Here is a 24449-nt window from a genome sequence, read left to right on the forward strand (position 1 = left end):
TTGACAGTTTTTAAAACTTTTTTAATGTTTTTAATTTTTTTTTATTCATTTATATTATCTACAAAGTAAAAGTTCTTTTAACTTAACAGTTTTATAACGGTCAAGTATAATAGGGCTCATCGTCAGATTAGATTAATAAATAATTATTATTATTTTTTTGCCAAATGTTTCATCACTGGAAGTTTGTTTTTTTTTGTTTTTTTTTAGTTTGGTTAGAATATTTTTCCTGCCCCGTTTGCTTTCCTTCCCCCACATTGTTCTTGCACAGAGCAGTAGCAGCAGCATTTAACAGTAATGTTAATACTGTCAATACACAATGGAAGAATTTTCATTAACTTGAAAGGTGCAGACAAAATGCAGGTTCCAGTTTCTTGACATTCCATTTTTCACTCATAGCATCTAGCGTTGTTACATGAAAACAGTCCTGCTCTTGTTAAAACTCATTAAAAAAACAAAACAAAAATCTGTTCACTGCAATTTTGCTTGTTAGCATTACTGGTAGAGAGTAGCAGAACCGCAGCATGACTTTAGATTTAGTGGCCCTTTCATTAGATATTTAGAGAAGGAGAAATACAAGGATCAGGTGGTGAATAGGTCATGGGCGGGGCCAGGAGGGTTGAAAAGGAGCGGGTGTCATTGACGTCAGTTGTAACTGGCCAAAACTCCTCTACAGCTGCTGCTGATGAGGTGGTACTGAAAAAGGACAAAGAGCACTAATGCAAAGGAACAATTTTTTGTAAATGTGATAGTATTATCAAACAAAGTCTGCCTTGAATATGGTTTTAATGTGTTTAGTTCTGTACAGCTAACTGCATCAGGAGAGAACATTGAAGCCTTACCTTGTGGATGTGTCATGTAGGAGAAGTGTGTGGTTGAAGAGACAGGGATAGGATTGAGGGTGCCTTGGGGTAAGGGGGGCTGGGGGCCTGCAGTGGGCTGTGTGGCCATCAGCATTACAGGAGGGTGGGAGGGAGTGCCATGATGGGCCGGCACCATTCCTGACTGCATGTGTGCCTTCAAGGTAGTAGACAGAGAAATGAAAGGAATTAAAAAGAGGTAGAAATGTATGCATACAGGGCACAGTCATTTTGCTGCAGCAATAAATGATAGCTTTATTATTTTCTGCAGTGCAGTACAGGCCAGTATATTTGTACAGTGTTAAGGTGGCATGGCAGGAAGCCATGCGGCTTACCTGTTGCACATGAGCCATATGGTTAGGGTTATATCCATGTTGCACCTGCGGGGCGTGGATATAAACGGCCTGCTGGGCCGAGGGAAAGCTGGCCTGTGGGGACTGGGGGTTGGGCCCAGGAGTCATGGAGGGCGGGGTGGGGGCCAGGGCGGTGTACATCTGCTGCTGTGGTGGGTTCCCCAGGTGGAGGGCCTGAGCTGCAGCGGCAGCCGCTGCCGCGGCTACCTGGTGCTGAGGGTGCTGAACAGGGCTGGGAGCGGCATGGCTGCCCCCATGCTGAGCACCCTGCTGAGCTTGGCCAGTGGGAGTGGCCGAGGGCTGAGGGTGCTGGGGGTGAGGGTGTAGAGTGGCACTGGGGTGGGGGTACTGCTGAGGGATGGGGGCAGAAACTGAAACAGCAAAAAGAGAAGAGAGATACTGTGAGTGTTAAGTGTATGGAGTATTGTGCATCAGCAGGAGTGCTGTGGTGAGGGAGGAGGGGTTGGGGAGTTAAGACGATTCTGGGCCTGTGACTAACAGCCCTAAAAAATTATTAGATTATTAGGTGCTGTGGTGTGATATTAGATGTGATCTTTTTCACCATCTTACAATCATTCTAAGTAGCTGCTCTGAATGATCCACATATATCCATACTATTATTTACATGTTTTATGTATTTGTAAATATTTGTGAATAGGAAGACATGAAAGAGATTTGGTAGAACTGTTTTTAATCTGAAACAAAAACTAGGAGTGGTGCTTTCAACATAAGCAGCTAACTTCTGACGGAAAGTCTGAGTGAGGATGGAGGTGTGACTGGTCATAATGTTGCTGTGGGACAGGGTAGGGCTCTTACCATACATAGTGTGCGTCTGTTCACCATACTGAGTGGTGGAGGAGGAGACCAGACTGGGCTGGCCGTGGGTGGGTGGGGTGATCATCCTTGCACTGCCCTGCAACACTGGACTGAACACATGCTGGGCCTAGAAAGAAGCACAGTGTCATACACACCTTCATCAAAGAACTTTTACCAAATGATCATCTCTATCACGCTATGAATTTGACGCATACATTAGCATTCGGAGACCAATTAAAGTCAATTAATTACTTAAGTTTGTAAATAAATGTACATCTGCCAGATGTGTTTGTCAGATTTAGTAAGACTTATATGTTTAGACAAGAGTGCACATCCATGTTCTAGGATACAATTTACTGCGTCCGTACCTGTGACTGGTAGTGGGGCATCTGTTGGACCAGGGGTTGGCTGGCAAACTGCTGGGGGCTACAGGTGAAGTACTGAGTGGAGTAGGCTGGGCTTGGCGCCACAATGGGAGGACCTGCAGCCGTGGCTGGGTGCATCATGGTAGACGTACCTGGCGGATGATGTTGGTCAGGTCTTTGCTGTGGCATGTTGGGCACTGGAAGAGAGAATTGAAATAAACTGAGCTGTTGTTTATTAACAGTTTCATTGTCAATTTAGTGCTACCATGCATCTTAACTGGTGAAGCAAGGTGTGAGCAGCACCAAGGAGCCTACACATGCTGCTTAAATATAATGCTTAAAAAATGTTTAACTGTAAATGTTCACTGGGAAAATGTCTTCGAGTGACTGCCAAATGCTGTAAAAATGAAAAATAATCAGACTTCAAAATTTTTTTATTCTTGAATTTTCAACTGAAATTAGTCACTTTATTGACTGTAGTTTACAGATACATTCCTCTAATGATCTCCAGCTTCAGCAAATTATAAAATGCAAATCTTTATTATTGAAAAGCACCTCATATGTTATTTATTCCATATTCATAGAATATTTATGGAATTTATTTTCTGTTCATTTCATTTCTTTTGTGTGCATACAAACTGCAACTTTATATTTCACATACTACCATCTGGAAAACATCAGGGATTAATGATGATTTATCTTATGTTATATGAACAAAACACACATTAAATCAATCACTTACACACCCACACACACCCACACCCACACACCTACACCCATCCACACACACCTCTAGAAGGGACCATGCTTAAAAACATCTGCAGCATTCTCACCTTTACCTGGTCTGTAGGGCTTGGACTGGCTCACGGTCATATGAGGAACTGGAACATGGTACACAGCAGGAGTCTGAAGGTTGAGGAACACAAGTTGGATGAGGAACACGGCTGAAATGGCCCACCTCACACCCTTAACACAGTACCTACATGACTGATGGACTAAATTCATTATCCATCTCAAGCTCATCAACTGCAACTCTTTCAAAGCCGAGGGAAGTACAGTCAGAACCAAACGCAGTTTGGTTTTAAGATGGCACTGCTTTTTGGAGTCCACTGGGCAGTGAACCTGGTCTCAAAGCACATTATAAACATCTCACAAAGTGGGTTATCCTGGTGGTTAAATGCCTCTGAGATCTCAAAAACAGCCTGCTATGGTCTTTTAAAATGTAGAATTTGCTGCTGTGGGGCCAGATTGAACATATACTTAAAGCTATGCAAAACATGAGATGGTCATATACTTTTCCCTTTCTCATGTAATGATTAATCATGCATATTAAGATACAATTAGGAAACTTAAATGGAATCATATAAATGGATGAACGGATGAATGGACAGAAAAATTAGATAAATCTGAAAACAGCAGTCTTATTTATAACTGAAAAAGAAAAGGAAGTGCCCATTTATAAATAAAATACACTATATAACCAAAAGTATTCGCTCACCCATCCAAATCACTGAATTCAGGTGCTCCAATCACTTCAAAGCACCTAGGCATGCAGACTCCTTCTACAAACATTTGTGAAAGAATGGGTCACTCTCAGGAGCTCAGTGAATTCCAGCGTGGTACCATGATAGGATGCCACCTGTGCAACAAGTCCAATCATGAAATTTTCTCACTACTAAATATTCATTTCAACTGTCAGTGGTATTATAACAAAGTGGAAGCAATTGGGAATGACATCAACTCAGCCACAAAGTGGCAGGCCACATAAAATGACGAGCAGAATCAGTGGATGCTGAGGCACATAGTGCACAGAGGTTGCCAACCTTCTGCAGAGCCAATCGCTACAGACCCCCAAACTTCATGTGGCCTTCAGATTAGCTCAAGAACAGTGTGAAGCTCAAGAGCTTCATGGAATGGGTTTCCATGGCCAAGCAGCTGCATTCAAGCCTTACATCACAAAGTGCAATGCACAGTGTCAGATGCAGTGGTGTAAAGCATGCTGCCATTGGACTCTACAGCAGTGGAGACGTATTTTCTGGAGTGACGAATCATGCTTCTCTGTCTGGCAATCTGATGGACGAGTCTGGGTTTGGAGGTTGCCAGGAGAATGGTACTTGTCTGACTGCACTATGGCAAGTGTAAAGTTTGGTGGAGGGGGGGGGATTATGGTGTGGGGTTGTTTTTAGGGAGTTGGGCTTGGCCCCTTAGTTCCAGTGAAAGGAACTGTTTATGCTTCAGCATACCAAGAGATTTTGGACAATTTCATGCTCTCAACTTTATGGGAACAGTTTGGGGATGGCCCCTTCCTGTTCCAACATGACCCCTCACCAGTGCACAAAGCAAGGTCCATAAAGGCATGGCTGATCGAGTTTGGTGTATAAGAACTTGACTGGCCTGCATAGAGTCCTGACCTCAACCCGATAGAACACCTCTGGGATGAATTAACCAGGCCCTCTCATCCAACATCAGTGTCTGACCTCACAAATGTGTTTCTGGAAGAATGGTTCCCAACAATTCCCCATAAACACACTCCTAAACCTTGTGGAAAGCCTTCCCAGAAGAGTTGAAACTGTTATAGCTGCAAAGGGTGGGCCGACATCATATTAAATCCTATAGATCAAGACTGGGATGTCACTCAATTTCATATGCATGCGAAGGCAGACGAGCGAATACTTTTGGCAATATAGCGTATTTGATGATGACCTAGACATTAATAAAAACAATCTATACAAATATTGGTTACTTATTAGTCACATATCAATATATGGAAATATGTGGAAAGGAAAACAACAAGAAGGTAATTAAACTACAATAAGAAATAGGCAAACCAATATTTGCTGGATACTTAAGAAGGCAAACATCTCATACATGATCGACAGGAACAAAAAAAAAGAAGAAAAGTTTAGAATTGCACAAACCTTCCAGATAATGCTTTTCTAATGGAGAGAGAAGGAAGGAAAAGAAAAAAGAACCAGTCTTTAGTTTGATTATTATATGCCAGATTGTCCAAACCATTTGAAACTACTCTTGTATCACAAGGCTTGCCTTAGGGCAATCTGACAGAAACCCTCAAATAAAAACACAATGAATGTCTCTACAAACATGTTCTTCAGAGAAAAAGCATTCAACCCCATGGACTGTTGCACATCATCAATGCAGCAATAAAATGGCTTCAATATTCTTCATTCCAACACCAGTACTGAGACAGAAATGTCACCCAGATCAACATACTCAAGTAATTCTCAAATAGTTAAACCAAGTAGTTTTCTAATAACAAGGACAAAAGCACCCTAATGCTGCATATGTGCAACAGAATTGCTACAATAACAAAACAGGTGTTTAGGTGACATGAAAGACACATAAAAGATTCAACAACAATGTTCACAACTGGATCATTGCAAACGACTGAGAAAAAATGGTAGTGTTGCAGTCAGTGCTACTGAGATTAAGGAACAAATGAAAAACGAGGTGTGGTAGGCATCGAGGAAACAAAAAGATTAATTATTAGGCTTCGAGAAACAAGACAGCATCACTGACCGTTAATGACAGCGTTAACCAAGAGTAAAAGCACAAAAAGGGGGGGGGGAGAGACAGAACACAAAAGCACATAATGCTGTATAGTTTTACATGAGTTTCTAAAGGTAGAATTATGGGACACACTCACCTGCACTCCAGGACTAACTGGGGTCAGTGGGTACATCTGTGGGAAGCACATCGTCTGGCCGTACATGGCTGGGGGCTGCTGCACCACGATGGATGGGCTGGGCTGACCCTGCGGACGTGGCAGCGTAGGAGTCGTAGCCGGCTTGGGCTGATTGAAAGCCAGAGCAATAGGACGTTGCTTAAAAAGGGACTCAGAAATGACTGAGATTAAGGTTCAGGATGTACAACATGAATTTGTTCTGAATACCTGTCTGTATTAAATTATAAAAAAGCAAAACGCTATTTTATGCTATTTATTAAAATACAACACTTAAGTAGTTAGATGTCTCATAGTAATCATTCTTAAGGCCTGTGATAGGCAGGTTTGCCCATAGAACATTGAAGGGTAATATTTCATTACAGGTCTGTGCAAATCACAGAACACTCCATTACATGCAGTTTGGCCTTTGGCATGCTATGAAACTATAAAGTAAAAATATTGTGATTAGTTAACTGCAAAGACCAAAACTACAATGATTAATATTCAATTATTTGTGTAGCCATAATCTGAAAGCATGAGAGGTTTTCATTATTTTATATCATTTGTATACTCACAGGGGTACAAAAAGCCCTGGGGTTGAACTCCTTGGCATTAGGATTGAGGGTTGATTTTTTAATACTCCTGGGTAAAAACAGGAAACAAAAGCCATCCACGTAAATATATCAGGGATTCATTAACTAGCTTCACAAGCCACAAAATTAATTATGATCTATAAATTATAATTTGTCACAATTTTCTGCATCTGAGTGAAGACAAAGACCTTATTTGGAATGGTGAACTGAGAAAAGTTGCACTGGCAAACTAGAGATCCTAATCTGTGAATGTTTACAAACCAGCATTGAGGTAGAAATGTATGTATATGGGGATATAAGTAATGTTTACAAACCAGCATTGTCATGTGTGACCAAGATCAATGACATTCTCTCACTGACACAGCCTTCCAGCTTTCTCCACAGTGGGACATGCTAAACTATTTGGTATGGGAGAACTATGGTATAAGTCATTTTCTGTGAGTATATGGGAGGTACCCAGGAGTACCGCATGACCTACATGACCTACAGGGCTTCACATGAACTGTTGGTTCAGTGTGCTAGCCTTCATCCACCTGCATCAGTGGTCCTGTTGTATGATAGCAGACCTACTTCTCTAAAGATTTGTCACTAAACAGCAAGCAGAAATAAAAATACAAAACAGTGCCAGAGGTAACAAAGGGGGTCCAACTAAACACTTGATAGCTATTATGTTTTTAGACCCAAAGCTGTTTGGATTTCTTCTGCTTACAGTAGATAAAGTCCTAATTCTGTACATATGCACGCATGCGCACACTCACTCACTCTCCCACCCACCCATCTCACTTCACCAACTCACCTCATTTACATTTTACGTGTACAGCATTTGGCAGACGCTCTTATCCAGAGCGACTTACAAAAGTGCTTTGTCATTTACTCATAGGATGTAGCCTAACCAGTACAGTAGGTTACAGTTCAAAACACCATTGAACTATAATACTGTTGAAATGGAGGAATCAGTACTGATGATGCCTAGAAGTGAAAACACATAAGCTCAGACTCAGCCAAAGATAAGTACAACAACAAACAATATCAAACTACACTTGCTAGAGAGCAGACACCAACCACATCGACACATGTGAGGTGCCCATGCCATCATTCTGACCAGTGACATAATGGCCAACGTCAAAATCATGGACCCCTGACCAAAGGCAGCTAGTACTGCCACGCACACTGCAGAAATGGCGCATCGGCTTAACAAGCTACTGGCAACTCAAGTTTGCAGTATGTCTTCCCATCAGAGTGACCTTGTCCTGACTCTGATCCCTTTTCAACCTTACCCTCATTAGCAGATACTCAAAAACCTAGAACCTTACTCACTCTGGTACAGGGTCTTTCTTTTCCTCTTTGTCATCCTTGTCCGATTTTGCAGCAGGCAAGGACGTCTGGACACCCTGGGACGTCACGTCCGGCCCGCGTTTCTGCTCAGGCTGGGCACTCAGAGCCGACGCAGAGGGGGACGGAGATGGGGTGTTAGGTTTGCTCCCTGCAGGAGCAGCAGCCACAGCTGTGACTGGCTCGTCACTGCTGGGAGATTCTGAACAAACTTTGGGACCTGTTAAGTCTGTGTTTTTGTCCTTGGGTTGCTCCTTTGGTTTCTCTCCAGAGTCCCGGGGGGGCTTGGTCACCGTAGTCTCAAAAACTGGATCTGGATTTGAGCTGGGCTGCAGCTGGAAAGGTAGGAGACGTACAGTTTAAATAAGAATAGTTCTTAGATAATCTGCAAAGAACACAATAACTGATAAATATGTAAATAATGAACTTACCCTAAAATCTACACTAAATTTTTTTAAATTATCTATCTGTTTTCTGTGGTCCGGAGCGATGCTCGGCAGTCCTACAAAGATGAATTCAAAAAGATCAACAGGCAACAATTCATCCATTCAATATTAGTCGTATAGCCCTAATGTGACAATTTCATTTATTAAGTCCTAACAACAATTTTCTCTTTATTTAACCACTTAATAAATACATTTATCATTAAATGCAGTTAAGCATTTTTTACATTTTTTACTTCCAGAAAAGTGTATAAATTCCCATATTCCCAAGTGTATATATTCCCATTTCTCACACTGAGCAAAACTCTTACTAAGCAACTGAGCCACACAAAATAGTTACAATATTGTATAAAGTTGTATTGAGCTGTCTTGTTGTTGACTACCTGGGTAGTCAGACAAAAAAATAAAACCAAAATAAAACCAAAAAAAAAAAAAAAAAAAAATCATAGACACGAACCACTCATCCAACAGCAGCAGACTGAACCTTAATGAAACCAAGTAAAAGCTCAGGAGTTTCAGGGAGGTTGTATACCCTGATTAACTAGAGTAAATAAAGAACACCTTAAGTTGAGAACACACCTTTACTAACTGGCCTATTAATGCTCGGGGACGATTCCATAGGCTTCATATTTTCTTTGTTGGAGGAAGGAGAATTCTGCCTTGTCTCTTGTATTCTGGACTCTTTTGCTATATTTTCATAAAACAGAAAGAGAGAGAAGGGCTTCAGGTAACCTGGAGGCACCTATTTTTACTTCCCCTAAAACCAAAACATAATTAACCGAAGCCCTCACCTTCCACTAATGGTATTGCAGCCACAATAGGTGCAGGGCTGGCTGTAGTTGGTGATGTCACTGTCGTAGACATGTTCACAGAGTCAGCGGTTACTGAGCCAGCCTGAGGGGAAGACAAGGAGGGGCCAGAAGCAGTCCCTCCCATACTGTTCTGCCGAGGAGAACGTGGTCTGTGTGCTAGAGAAGACAGACAGTAAAAATCCATTTCTCATCCTATAAGCTTGAAATCACCAACAAGTGGACAGAATATAACCATTACTGTAACCGTAGTTAGCCATCTCATCTAGTGTATCCATCTTAACTAATTACAATACATTTGCCACCTCTCAACTATCAGCTTAGTGATAAAAAAAAAAACTTGATTAAGTGGCAATCTTACAAAGCTCACCTCCACTGACCACCGAGGACCAAGTGCCCCCAGAGGGGCTGCTACGGGCAGGAACAGGAGTAGAAACCTCCACAGATGCACCCTGGGACATGAAGTCTGCCCCAGAAGCTCCCCCACCTCGGCAGGAGGCCACTCTGTGCGTCCTGGGAGTGCGCTGTGACTTTGGAGACATTCTTGGTGGACCTGAAGGGAAAAGGGTGAAGCGTCATTATTTCTGTTAATACTTGCTGCTATTAAGAAAATCTTTGCTTATACACAAAAGCTCTTTGCAGACATGTTGCATCAATTGTATCATGCAAGTGTAGCTCTTCTGAGTGCAGGTATACAGTCAAAATATTTTTTTAAAAATTATTTTATATGCAAGAACATGAGGTTATATAGAATTAACCTGATTCTAGCCTCAAAACCATCATACCCCCAAAATGTACTGATATACTGAGTTTACGAGTGGAGATAAGAGGCCAGGAACCAGAGTGAACCACGGCAACTATTCCAGAGATACATAAAATGTAGGCATGAAGAAATATCGAGTCAGTATCATCAGTAACTGACAAATAACTTGTACTAAAACTGTATTCAAACATTCATTCAAATTTTTAAACTTAATCTAAATGGTTCACAAATCCTTACACTAAATGAATATGGTTCTTTTTTTAATCATGTACAATCAAAGAAAATCACCAAGATTGAGCACTGGACTTGGGAGATTTCCCTGGCCAGAGCAAAAAAAAGATATCCTGAACTTGACAAGCTTCCAGTTTTTTTCTGCACCAGACTGGCACTGATTAATTGAGCATAAAGTAAGCAGGATGGCACACCCAGAACTTACTGAAGCCTTTCACAAAAAGACCAGATATATATGCATCCAAAATGTCTTCAAAATACTGACTGCTGCTTTTTACATACAGTTATGCCTTGCTATGTTGCTATAACTGCTAATATATCTGCATCAGTGCCAGTCTTGACAGTTTCAGCCATTTAATCCTGTACCCTTTTTTTAACTTCACTGGCCTGTAACTCATCAGGATGCATTGATAGCCAGGGAAATCACTCACTATAAGATGATTTCTACACTGAAGCCATGAAGGAAAATCAAGTGAAAGTGAGATTAAGATTTTTTTAAAAACAAAGATCTCCCCATTTAAAAGATTAACACGAATGTCTGAGATACTGAAGCAAACCCAGAGTGAATGAAAGATACCAATTTTGCTTTAATTGTGAACAGTGAAAAAACAAAGCAAGAAAGAATATAGTGGAGAATAAAAGAATTGTTACAATGAGATGTTAACTACAGACACACAAACACACACACACACACACACACACACACACACACACACACACACACACACACGTGTTATTTTATTTTTTTGTTCAACAAAAAAGTGCAACTGAGCACATCCCATGCCAAAGCAAACAAATGGCTGCCCACTCCAGGTTTTTTTTGGTACCTTCCAAGGACAGGTGTTTGGGCACAGTAGAGAGGGGTGCTGGAGAGCCATGGGTGGAGGGGTGAGAAGGGGGCCGCAAGGGCCTGGATGGGGGTCTGAAGGGAGGCCGGGTGGGAGTGGCTGCCCGGGGTGGGAGGGAGGTAGTGGGGCCTGACTGGTAGCGGGAGGGAGGGCGAGAGGAAGGAGATGGGCAGCGAGAGGGCCATGGGTGGGCACCTGATAGGGATTGAAGGTTTAAAAAAAAAGAAAGAAATGAGAGAAAGGGAACAAAAATACAGAAATGACAGATATATGCACCGAGCAAGGTAGATCAGGTAAGGAGAGCCAGGAGAGGTACATAAAAGACAAGGGTTTAAAGAAAATCTGCCTAAAAGATGTAAGGAGGGGACTTGAAGCTAGACAACTACAGATGAAGAAAGGATAAGGAGAGAACAAGAGCTCAATATTTGATCTGACAGGAGAGAAGCACAGCTGAAGAAACACAAGACAGATGACCTGAGAATAGAGATTGGCATTTGTGAACCTGAAGACAGGAGTGCACAGGAAGAAAAAGAGGTTCACTGTGAAAGCAACAAGTACAAAGATTAATCTGTCAACAACAGATAAACCTTTAATGAACAAGAGTCTTTGAATTATCCAGAAGGTTGAGCTTAAACTTAACTAGAATAAATCTGGGATATTACAAACCATTAATGTATAAATGGATAGGCTATACACAAACAGGTTAATGAGAAAGGAACAGTAGCCTCCAAGTAAAGGGCTGGAGAGGTAAGCGGAGATATAAGGAAAGCGTTCCAACAGTTATCTAAATGGAGTAGAATTCTGAAGGCCTTTGCTAAACTTCCTCTTCTAAAAAGATAATAGTTTGTATTTAAAAAAAACAAACTTCTACCAAAACTTATCTGGGTAATTATGTTTATGAAAAGATCGTACCATTTAACAGTTCTTGTTTTTAGTGAATTAGTCGCCATAACTGAAAGAATATTACCTCCATTGACAATGCGCTGATCCACACCAGGTATGTTGTAATCGTGAGGTCCAGCTCTGGGGGCAGGTGGCCCAGGGTTGCACTGAACCAGTCTGGGAGAGTTTTGGCGCCCTGTTCCCCACGACAGTCCTGGTTCTCGGTTCCTCTGACTTGGAGGAATGTATTTGTGTTCCCTGTTGAAATGGCCAGCAGAGAAAAGGATGGAATGTACAATCAAGCATATGAAGCTTTATCCATGAGACTACTACTTCATACACAAATGAATGATTAAATCTCTTAAAGTAAGATCTTTATAACTTTGTGTACTGCTGGCTGTCATGGTTGCCCTTGAGGCTGCCCAAAAGGTTATTTGTTAATGGTCATCACAACACTGACCTCAGCAATACTGATATCTGTAACACACAAAAGAGCCTGATTAATAAAATGTATTTTTGGCTGAACCCCACTGCCAGAGTTATCTTAGTTACAGGTTAAAGCCAAGCCTACTACTGAACTACAGCCTTCAAAATTGAATTGTTATTAATACCATCATCAGTAAAATTGATTGTGAAATTGTGAAGATTGTTAGAAGTTGGATCTTTGGAAATTTAGCATTGAATATTGATATTATATTTTATAATCCAATGCAGATGGTTAACTTAACTAAAACATCCACTATTTTGTATGTAGTTTTATGAGACTGAACACTTTAAATTTCACTAGAACCTGCACTGTCAACAAGACCAGAAAACACCTCACACTGCATCCAAGGTTCAATATCCAAGGGCGCAGACCAAGCACATGAGGATACCCATCCATGAGTACACCCAAGCAATGGTCTCCAAGGATACAAGAGTGCTTCATACAGATTGGAGACATGGATACCATGGGTACCACATAGAGACAACAGAGATGGCTGACAGAAGGAAATCTAAGTCAGTGGCTGAAAAAGACAGCACTAAACATTGTAGCGCAAGAAGCAGCACTAGGTTTATCTAAGCAGAGGTGCATCATATTAGATGTAACCCAAGATGCAGACTTTGCAAACAAGCACTTGCAACAATCCAGCATTTAGCACAAGCATTCAATATGCTGGCAGGAACAGCAAACACAGGGAGACACAACCAAGCAGTATGGAACATGTGCAAGGCTGCAGCAGGGCATCTTCAAGTCTAAGCAGGATGAGCCACACAGAATGGTGGAGAACAACAAAGCCAAGATGCTTTGGGACCTCCAGATCCAGACAGACAAGCAAGTAATGACAAACTAACCAGATATAATTCATAGTGGATCAAACAAACAGCACTAGTAAGACAGCAGATGTCAAAATTAGAGAACTGACATTTTCTTAAATTTCAAAGTTGCTGCTTATCTGAACTTAAAATAATTCTAACAAATAGAAAGGATGTAGGTGAATATTTCATAATTTAAAATATTCTCTCTCTAAATATAAAAAACTAACAAATGTGAAATTTGAAATAACTGGCACCTTGTGATAATGTCCTTAAAATAATATGAGCCTATCTGGCAACACTAGGAATCATTTTTGCAAGATGGCAAAAAGCAAACCCAAATGAAGGAATGATCCTTCCAATCACTGCAACAGAAGTAGGTCATTCATAGAATACTGAAGCTTTACAATGACAACAATTCATTCAAACATCCAAAAAATGCTAGTCCATGTAAAACAAATGCACAAGAGTACAAGATGATGCAGAAACTCTCAATGGGGAATCAGTTCAACACTGCAGCTGGAATTGCTCTGCAATTCAATGGTGAACAAGGCACGGTTCTGTCTTGTCATAAAGTGTCTCGTCATCGGAGAGCCGTTGGACCAAACGATTACTCCGCAGTAATCAAGCGTCTCATCAGCAGAAGGAATCAAAAGGATATAATAATCTTTGCTGAGGACCATGTTGTGAGGGTGGAGGTGAACTGGTCCAAAAGTTCACTTTGGTAATGAGAGCAAGTTAAAATTTTTTTAGGCCACATGGGAAATAATATGCCCAGAGTTGAACTGTGGAAAAACTGAACCCAAAGGGAGTAAATCAGTTATAGCTGCACTGTGTAAGAGTTTATTGTTAAAATTCAAGGAAGTCAAAAGGAAAAAATATCTGCTAATGTAATGTAAAATAATGTCCTCAGAGGCAGGGCTTATGTTTTCAGTATATGGATGCAGGCAAAAAAGCCTAGATACAGGCTAAAGTTACATAAAGCCTACACTAACCAGATACATAGAACTGTAAATGAAACCCCAGAAAAACAATAATGTGAAATATCTGAGCAATCATCCAGTAAAATTGCCACTACTCCGTAAACAGCATCAATGTTCATATATGAATGTTGATGTATTTATTTCCATTTGTTGTTCAGCCAACAGATAAGCAGTTGGTTTTAATGCGTCAGAGGTATTCTAACTGACTCTCAAAAATGTGCTGTATGATTCCATGGAAACAGCCCATTTAGCAAAGCAGAGCATTGGGACCTCTCAAAACAGCACATTCACAGATGTTTGTCAATGGCAAAAGTAGTTACAATGGGCAAAAGTAGAAATGAAAATGAGTAGAAAATGTCTATAGCTCATTTCTTAAAATGTCAAATGACGTTACGGTTTTACAAATGCTGCTTTCTGGATGCTTCTTTGCAAAATTGGCCATGGGTGGCACCCACTGAATCTCCATTTTAGGTACATCGATCTTTACACCAGTCAAAGTTAAGTGAATGGAAAGGGAGAGAGAGATATTGCTGAATATGGAGACAATGGAAAGGCAAACCCAGTAGTTCTCTCTGGCTTCACCCATAAGCACAGCAAAAAAAAAAGAGAAAAGAATTAATTACAAAATTTTTTTTGTAGAACTGAAAAGAGCCAGCAAGTTAAAAGGGAAAGTGCCAGAATTCAAGCCGAGACTAAAAATAAATACTGGCTTGACTTTTCACAGTTGGCGACAGCACTGTGACCTGAACGGATTCATGAGTGATGCAGAGTTGGCTTTTTTTTTTTTTTTTTTTTTTTTTTAATCGTTAAACAGGTTATTTTGGTGATCTAGCTAGCTACCGAAAACAGCCAGCCAAGTTATTGTTGTGGCATTTAAAGTTATCCTTGTAAATGTAATGCAAATGTTCCTTTGTAATTGTGAAGGTGTTTTAGCTGTATGTTAGCTGATTAATTTGCTAATAGTAGCCGATTACTTTGCTAACAGTATCTTTTTTCCTTCAGAGATGGTCTGTTGTTTGACAAACCAGTCTAGTCTTTATTCACAGATCAATTCCAATGCTATGGTCTGCATGTGATTGTATAAACAATGCTATATGCAATCTGTATTCTCATCACAAAAAACAGCTACATTTTCTTCATGTTTACTTATTAAACCTGAATTAAAATAATAGCAGAACACACAGTTAATAATGACAGTTACGATGATGGTAAAACTATTACAATTGTTAATGATGGCTAGCTTGCTAAATTAACGGATGCGTCTTGGATCACATTGGGCTAGCTAGTAATGTTATGCTACAAATCTTTAATTCAGATGGTCCCAAGGTGTTCCAAAAGTGTTCCAGATGATCAACAGTCTTGCTCTTGGCCCTGTGTACAGCTGACTAAATCTCTTTCACGAGATACAACAGACAAGTCCTCCAATAATGCATGAGGAAGAATGGGTGATGAAAATTGATCCTTTCATGTTACTTATTTTAGTGGTTGTGTTGATAAAAACTTATATGTAGCTTATCTATAGCAGTTACAGGTTAAAGGTACCACAGTTATTATTCAACTGGTCATTTATCTCATTCTTAACAAGCATGTCTTTGAGGTTTTTGTCTTGTCTATATAAATGGATGCAGCCCCTGCATCATTCTGTAGGATTTTAAAGCGTTAAGCACAGAATTAGCCACCATTTTATTTATAGGATAAGTGAGAAGCAAAGGAATTCTTGTTGTCCTGACAGCAGATTGTTTATAGGTCAATGTATGTTCTCTGAACGCAAGCAAAGGCATAATCTTCCTTAGGAAATTCAAAGTTATGAATCTAGTCATACATTTCCATACTTTTCTGGAGGGAATCTTCATTCCCACTGCAAATGCATTTAAGTCAATAGCTGAGTAAGTTCTTGTAGGTCTTGGAATGTGAATTGTATTACAAATAAGAGTCATGTTGCAAATGAGTGTAGGTTTAGAATGGAGGAGGTATTTAAACCAGAATTTTCAGATTTTACTGAAACATGTTATCTTCATGTTATGATGCGCTGTATACTACATATATATTGCAGAGCTGAGTGAAATTGGGAGAAGGAAGAAACAGTTGGAGGTCCTCAAATGTGTATGTAGAAGTATCAAAAATGCCATCAATGTATCTCAAACACTGTGGGTACAGGCACAGTATATAGCTCAAAACATGTTTCTCAACAAATCCAAAGAGGTTTGCATAAGATGGTCCCAATTTAGAGCTCAAATTAAATCATCTTATATGTGACTACTACTTGGAGGCAACACAGAAGCAGTTCTGTGAACATCTGTGTGAGAGTTCTCCTCAGGTTTTATAAATCAAAATGCTTTAAAAGCTCATTCACCATCTTTGCTAGGGATTGCTGTGTCTAAACCTTTTATGTCCATTGAAAATAGTAGGAAGCTGAATGGTAGCGAAAGTTCTTTCAGACATTTAAGGAGTGTGAATAATGGGTTATGTAGGCAAGGATTGAACTACAGGTTAAAAAAGGTAATTGAGAAACAGATATTACTCTTGGGCAGGAATAAGCTAACACAGTAGGACATTCAGGATTGTTGTCTATATGATATTTAGGGAGAAGTTAGAAATGGCTACAATGAGGATTATCTGCAGTAATATCAATGTCAGTAGTATTGTACAATGTAATAAACTACCACGTATACAATATGAACTGCGCTCCTGTTTCAGACGTAGGTGAATTGTAGCACTAGTTGTCTTGCCCAAGGACTCTTATTGGCATTAGTAGTGTTTTTGGCATTTATCAGTACAGCGCAAGACCCCAGGATCAAACTGACAATCACTGCCATGCAGATCAATTGTCTTAACTGCAACAAAAGTAGTAATAGATACCCCATACACACACACACACACATTAATAGTACTTCAGCATGAAATTGTCTAACAGTGATTTTTTTAAATACATTATATATGCTATTAATCTGTAGTTAAGCACATCAATGGTGTATCCATCTTTAGAAAAAAAAAGAAAAAAAAGAAGATACGTCATACCACTCAATGATAACACTTGTGCATTATTCCAAGAGAGCACCTGACCATCTTAATATTTTGAATTCCTTGCATTGACATCAAGCTCATCAGTGGGTACCTAGAGTTAGCTATCAGTGCAATAAGTGTGTGAAGCTGGCAGTGTTGGCATGTAGTCTGATGCTTCACCTGCTGAGGGTGTGCGTCTCTCTGACTACGGCTGTGTACTTTTCCTCCTCTGATCGCTCATCGTTCTCCAGGGCCACACGGGCCTTATAAGCAGCACTGGCCTCGATCTCTTCAGCCAGCTGGGCTGCACGAGCTTCCCGCTTGAGGAACTCTTCTGAATTGTCTCGCTCCAGTGGTACCCTGGGATATCAGAACAACAACAACAAAAAAATCCTTCAACAGTACAGTGCAGCTTCCATCATCATCTGTTGTCATGCTGCCTCAATATAGGATATTTTACTGCCATAGGTCTGAAATGTGAACGTATACTGGACAGGACTGTTTCATCATGAGGTTTCTGTCTATATGGGCAAAAAAAAAAAAAAAAAAAAAAAAAATCTACCACCTGCAGTAATTTCTTAATTTTTGTAAAACATCAAACTTTCCTGGTATCAGGTTTTACACATACAGGCAAACCAAAAATGTACTGTCACATCAGAGGGCAAGAAAGAGACACTCACGTATATGAGGACAGGCTGCTGTCATAAGTAGACTTTACACCATAGGTTTCCTCATTATACTTAAACATGTCATCAGGGTCCCAGCCATTTGACTGCAAACAGAATAACATCTTCCAAAAATTAAATTAGAAAAATTAAACTTCTTTGTCCTATTTCATTGCAAGAGCTGAAATATTGTCTGCCATGGCACAGTCAAAAAGCATTACCAAGTCTGTGTCCAAAGATTCCAGGCTGCCTGATGCATGCTGATCCCCCCCATCCCAAGGCTCTAGATCCTTCTCTTTGTGTTCTCCGTTTAGACGGGCACTTACCGCACTGTCTGTGAAGTTATCTGGACCACACCAACACACAGAAAAAAGAGGGAAAAATATATATACTGACAAATTAAACATGGTAATGGCATAGACAGAAATGACTACAAGAATACCAAGTTTATTATTAAGTTAACATGAGTGAAGATGATGAGGGAAATGGTGGTTATGCTTAGATATGTGAAAGTGGCTTTGCATTCCAGGTTCACTCTATTCAAGCGCAGGCAGGGTTTCATGACCATGTGCTCATTAGCGTACAGCAGTGGTATTAAGTTCTCCTTCTTTATGTTTTTAAACAAGAAGTTTCACTGAGTTTCAGTGAGGCCAGACAATCACTCAGACTATCTCTGATCAAAAAAGCTATTTGGTGCAATACCTTTACAATTCCACATATAAACGAAAAACATTAAATGTTATTTTCATTAGAGATGTGTGAATAGAACTTGCCATGAGAACAACTAGTGCTAAAAAGTATTCATCTGTACTAATTTTTTATTTTTAAATACATAAAGCAATTAGGTAAGGCCAGTTTTCTGTAAAGAATGCCATTCAATGGGTTAATTTATTCCAAGGTCCAACATCGTTAATAAATTCAGTAAATCATTTCGCAGACTTGGTCCCTCTTCAAACTGTGGACTGCGAGTTTGAAGCCTCAACAATCTATGATCTTGAAAAGTTGCAGTTCGTGCATTTTAGAATGACAACCTGAAGGTTAGACTATAGAAATAATTCATGACTGGCACTAGTCTGTCAGTTTGCAGTACAGCATTGCTACTCAAGTTCTACATAGAGGGCTACAGTTTATATAGGCATAAAATACAATTAATTGATTTATAAAATTTTAAATATAAAATGCGTGGTGTCAAATGAGGTAATGGGCCAGGTTACCTTGTTCGGAAGAGACTACACCCATTGAAAAAAGAGAGAGAGAGAGAGACAGTAAAAAAAAAAGGATCAGATAGAGAAAGTACATAATTAGATCATAAGGACCAATACATACATCAGCAAGACTGTAAAATGCAAACTACTGAAAAAGACATCTTGGAAAAAGACTATTGGCTTTGAAACAGTAAAATCATTAAAACCCATTAATTAACCAATTTTCAGAGGTAACATGGTATTACAGCAAGTTTTCTAAAATACAAGATCCTCATTTCATGACATATTAGGCAATAATTAAATTTTTATTCGATTACTAATGTGACTGGTGCACAATTTTTATTCTGATGGAAGTCATATTGCAATTCCAATGAAGGGAAGGGGGTGTTAACAGAAACAGAAACTCCAGATGACACTACACCAGACCTCAAGTAGAAGAGAGACATTATGTAAAGTGCTTAAAAAGCATTTTCTGCCAGCTCTACATGACCCAAATTTCCCACTGTGGCAGGTTGAGAAATTAGGGTGTGTCTCAATCACAAATTATCTGATTATCTGATAAATGTTGTAACAAATCAAAGTGACTCAAAAAGCACAAAGAGAATTAGATCAAAACTGTGCTCAAGTTTCTTTTTTTAAACAAAGAAAGAAAGAAAACAACTAAACGAAAATACATTTCTATTTATCCATGTGCTGACTGGTAGGACAGCATCACAGTTTATTAAATAACTTACATTATCAAATCACTTGCATTTTCAGATCTATTAATCTCAACGTTTGCCTATTTTATGCTTGGACGTGCCTACTGAAAAGCTTAGCCTATTGCCTGAAATCTAGAACTCAAGGAGCTGACTTTGCAAACAAGCTTTTACAATGAGCAGATTGTTTTCCAAGAACTGTATACAAGCCTTTGTATTCGTTTGGGAGAATTACTTCAAAGATTAGTTTGTTATTGATTACACTTGATATATTGTGCATTGGAAAGTTTGACGAGCTATTTTGCTGTTTTGTCTAAATGTAAAGCACTTTTAATCAAAAGCTTCATGTGGTCTGAGTTTTGATTTATTACTTATTTGGTTTAGGAAATTGGAAGCACTCTAGGAAATATCCATGTGCCAGTGGAAATATTCAGTCAGTAGGAGCTGTCCACAATCACAAAAATTGTCTAGAATAAGAAAACAGGCTTCACCTTTTTTAGCATAGTTGAGGTCCACATCTTTAAAATGCACCACTACAACATCTGAAGACTTAAAGATGATGCTCTCTACTATATCCTCTCGACGAGGGCCCATGCTGGGCTCAGGACTCTTCCTATGGGCGGCGTCCAGGACGAGATCACACTGCAGAGACGTACACAGACCATTACTCATCACTTCTAATGGTTTGCTCCCCTTTTTTATTGTAACTCCATAACACCTTTTCAACTCTCTTTAGCCCATGTTATCTGAAATTCTGATCTCTCTCTTCCACAAGGTTTCATAGATTTCAGCAATAATAATGGAAATACACAATCATTCTTACTGAAACTTAACTAACATTTAATGTTAACATTTCAAGGCTGTATGCTCTGGTGCATAGCAGTCACTTGCTCTGTACCTCTGGACCGTAGGTTTTAAAGACGCCCTCGTAGATCACGCCATTTTTTACATTGAGTTCGCATTTGGTTCCCTATCCAACAGGTGAGGAGAAAAAACAATTGAGGTGCCTATTCTTTGTACAAAAATGATGCAGTTAAGGGAATTACCTTTATTTTAATTAAAAACCTTCAAACTCCAGGAAAAACATTTCAACTCTGCTCAATTTAAAGTTACAGTTGTATACTTGAATTACACTATTACAGAAATGTCTAAAAACCATGACATATCTTCCTAAAAAAATTAGTAGGCTATAGTCTGCTAGTCAATGTTTCAGTAAGTCAAATAGCACTGAGCAGATAGCTGTGACTACCCCAAGACACCGTTCTATCAAATTAACATACTGAGATAGAAGTCTGCCATTCTGAACATACCACCACTGAAGTCAAGATATGAACCATCCTCATATTTGCATAAACGCCACTAAAGGCCACCTGAGAGGCAGAGAACAAATCAAGCAGGGTAGTGATTAATAAAATAGATTTAGTTTTCACTGCCCATCTTGTAATGCATTGATGGCTAGTAATAGATAACATCTGACACTTACTGCAGTGGAGGGTCCTTTGGCACTGTTGCGTCCCCTACAGAAAACCAAAGCAAATGCTGGACCTTAAACACTGTTATCATAAAATATGTATGGCAAAGTGATTGTTTAATTAAAATTTAAAAGAGACATGTCAATTTACATGTTTTCAGATATCTTGGTTACTAAGCTTACCTAATAATGATAATAAACTTTATTTGTATAGCACTTTCTTAAGAACAGATGGCAAAAGTGCTTTACAGAGACAGAATGTATAGAATAATAATGTTAGATCGTGTTGGTCTCAAAATCACCGCTATGATATGTGGCTTCATTCAGCATTCATTTACATACAAATATGGTAGTTGTAGAATATGAATATGTTCTTCTCATTACCATTTTAATGAGGGGGACACAAATTGAAATTTGGGAAAACATTTAAAACTGATAAAGCACAGAGTACTGCTAAAAATCCAAACAAACCTTCAGTATGTAACTATACACAAACACACATACTATACATATTTATTCTGGCATCAAGACATAAGTCAATATTACAGGTTTGACTAACTGTTCATTGTAGCAAATTGAAATTGAACCTTTTTTAATCATAACCCATATTGACACCATTAACACATGCACTCTAAACATATCTAAGAATTATAGCTGTTAGCTATAATTAAATCTCAAATAATTTAAATTCATACATTTAAAATACACTTGTTAGATATAAATAAAAATATGACAATTAACTCAAACTGGATACACCTAGAAACTAAGTATATGAGGAAACTAAATGTGAAAGAAGGAATTATCCAAACTGAGAAACAACACTGACTTGTGGACAAGCAGAATTTGCAAAACTACTTAATTCTACAGTTTCACCATAGGAAAACGCACATAAATACTCAAGTCACACACAAGCTGCTGGTATGTGTTGTGTAAGCATTTGCAGATGAGCAGTCACACGCCTGTAAGGACACTTTCAGTCGATCAGAATGCAAGAGAAATACAGGCTATATTGTGTAACCGCGACAGTGATCATAACCCATGCATGCATTTAACACCCTATCGTAGCCACATTCAAACACGTGCGTTTGTGTGCAGCGGATTTCATTTTTAGCAAGTAGAGGCCCACCCCCAGTAGCTTGTGGACGCATCGTCCTTTACGATTGTATAATAGCAGTGTTATCAGTTTCTTCCCTTTCCACACAATATGCAACGAAACAGCTACTTACACAAATGTCATTCTGAAGGGCAAATTTTTATACAGTGCGTGCCTGCTAAACGTCAAGGTTGAAGCAGTTGCCTGACATTCCTGTCCAGATTTTTCCTGTACGCGCTCGCGTGCGCACCCACGTCTTATGATTCTGTGACCGGATGCTCCTGGTCCCGCGCAGGCGAAACGCCTACTACGTTAAAGCTGACAGGTGACACCACATTCTTCCGATACAAAATCAGTTAGCTAGCTAAACCAAAAACATTGATTTCCTTCAAGATGATACAATTGACTACAACACTGAAAACACAAAATATATCCTGATACCACATGACAAAGGCATGTATTTGGCTTACTAGCCAACAGCATATCAGTGTAGTGCATACAATTAACTAGCGAACGCTATCTAATAGCTACCACTAAGTAGCTGTCTGGCTAACTAGCTGAATACAACTGAATTTTAAGTTGCCCTAGCAACTTAAAATACAAGCCAGATTTATTTACTGGCAGTGTGTACAATCCTAGTTAACATTTAGGCTCTAGCTAGCTGTAGCTTTTAAAATGAAAATAAGAGAGAGATAACAAAAATAACGTTATCAACGTCATTGCAAATCTATAAAATGCAATTATATTCGGCTTTACTTAACAACAAATGACAGCTTAATTTTGCTAGCCAGCTAGCAAGCGCTAGCTAACCCAACTGTGACAGCTAACCTAAGCCACATATCCAGTCCACTGATATGTCGCAGTTTTGCAAGAAAATACATCGGCTCGCAGTTGACTGAAACGTTTGTTTTTGCATAGCTACTGTACTGTTCTTTAAGCTTACAATTTAAGTCTGTCATTCGTCCTCCAAGGCTTATAATAATAGTTATAATTGTCCACCGGGTATAGTTTGACTATATGATAAAATACAATTCTGTGCTTAGCTAACTAGCGTTAGCTAGCTTACAACACTGGTCAAATCATACATTCTAGCCGGCAAAGGACACAACTAAAGGAAAGCAAACTACGTGACACCACTACTAGATATGAAAATAAGGTTAACTTGTTTTTTCATCGTTTCTATTTATCAAAATGGTGGCCATTGGTTTGGCCAGCTACAATGAGTACATTTTTTGTGGACAAATCTGTGAATCCTCATCTCGCTAAACCTGGCCTAACCAAAAAACTTCACGGTTCCAATGCATCATTCGGCCCAATTCAAATTAAGCAACGATCTATCATTTCCACATTTTAGCATTATAGTGAGCATGTTATGCTTCTGAAACAGCTACCGTGTCCAAATATTTTAAGCTGTCAGAAAACAGGCGTGTGTGTGACTCGCTTCACAGTGCACCTACCTGCCCAAACTCTGTCGTCCACCAGCTCCTCCGCATCCCCCAGCGCCAGAGGCCGCAGCAGCCCCGCTGTTGCTACCGCCGGGTTTGCGATTACCACCGGCCTGCTTCATTGACATGATTATCCCATAAACGACAACTTGAGCAGGGTATTCTAATTATTAAAAAATATTCACCACGAACTACAGAGGACAAATGCTGTAAACGTTAGCTAGCTATCTGATAGTAAAGCTAACAAATGACAGCTAACCGTAGCTTGCTAGCACTGGTGCTGTTAGCTTTGATTATTCAAGACTCCACAATTGCTGCTACTTGGCAAGTCAGCTAGATAGCTTACTTGTTACAATAAAACAAAAATACGTAATCAATTTGAAAAACACTATGCAGACTTTCCATATATTATAGCTGTCCACAAAATCAACAATAAAAAATCATTATTTTTTTTGTTTCAGTTAATAACAATTCACACCAGCTCTTCGTTGCTGTGAGACCTAAACAGTCTGAAAAGACACAAAAGTAGCGGAAGGATATATACACAACACATGCCTGCATATTTTATTTCTCCCTCCTGTATCGCTCGACATTAAAAACTATCATAACATATAAC

General features: G+C 39.4%; 1 protein-coding gene across 7 annotated transcripts; it reads right to left on the bottom strand.

The window, feature by feature from the left end:
- On the bottom strand, positions 1–24350 carry atxn2 (ataxin 2). Of its 7 annotated transcripts, none has more exons than XM_081714161.1 (25): positions 23846–24350; positions 21308–21341; positions 21135–21194; positions 20723–20794; positions 20316–20466; positions 19136–19150; positions 18143–18267; positions 17937–18028; positions 17437–17616; positions 12060–12232; positions 11072–11287; positions 9621–9803; positions 9233–9409; positions 9021–9128; positions 8430–8500; positions 7984–8333; positions 6649–6715; positions 6056–6202; positions 5310–5327; positions 3231–3297; positions 2395–2588; positions 2027–2153; positions 1193–1581; positions 840–1014; positions 1–693 (listed from the first exon to the last, which is right to left on the bottom strand). In XM_081714161.1, exons 1-25 carry the CDS (start codon positions 23959–23961, stop codon positions 668–670), a joined length of 3333 nt encoding a protein of 1110 aa, XP_081570287.1. In that variant the 5' UTR covers positions 23962–24350; the 3' UTR covers positions 1–667. The 7 variants fall into 7 exon arrangements, with proteins under 7 accessions (XP_081570287.1, XP_081570286.1, XP_081570291.1 ...); XM_081714160.1 differs by having other exon boundaries at positions 3225–3297; XM_081714165.1 differs by lacking the exon at positions 23846–24350 and adding an exon at positions 22522–22767 and having other exon boundaries at positions 3225–3297.
- Positions 24351–24449: the final 99 nt, after the last annotated feature.

Source organism: Electrophorus electricus, chromosome 5, assembly GCF_041902795.1.
Source record: "Electrophorus electricus isolate QZ-2024a chromosome 5, ASM4190279v1, whole genome shotgun sequence".
NCBI lineage: Eukaryota > Metazoa > Chordata > Actinopteri > Gymnotiformes > Gymnotidae > Electrophorus > Electrophorus electricus.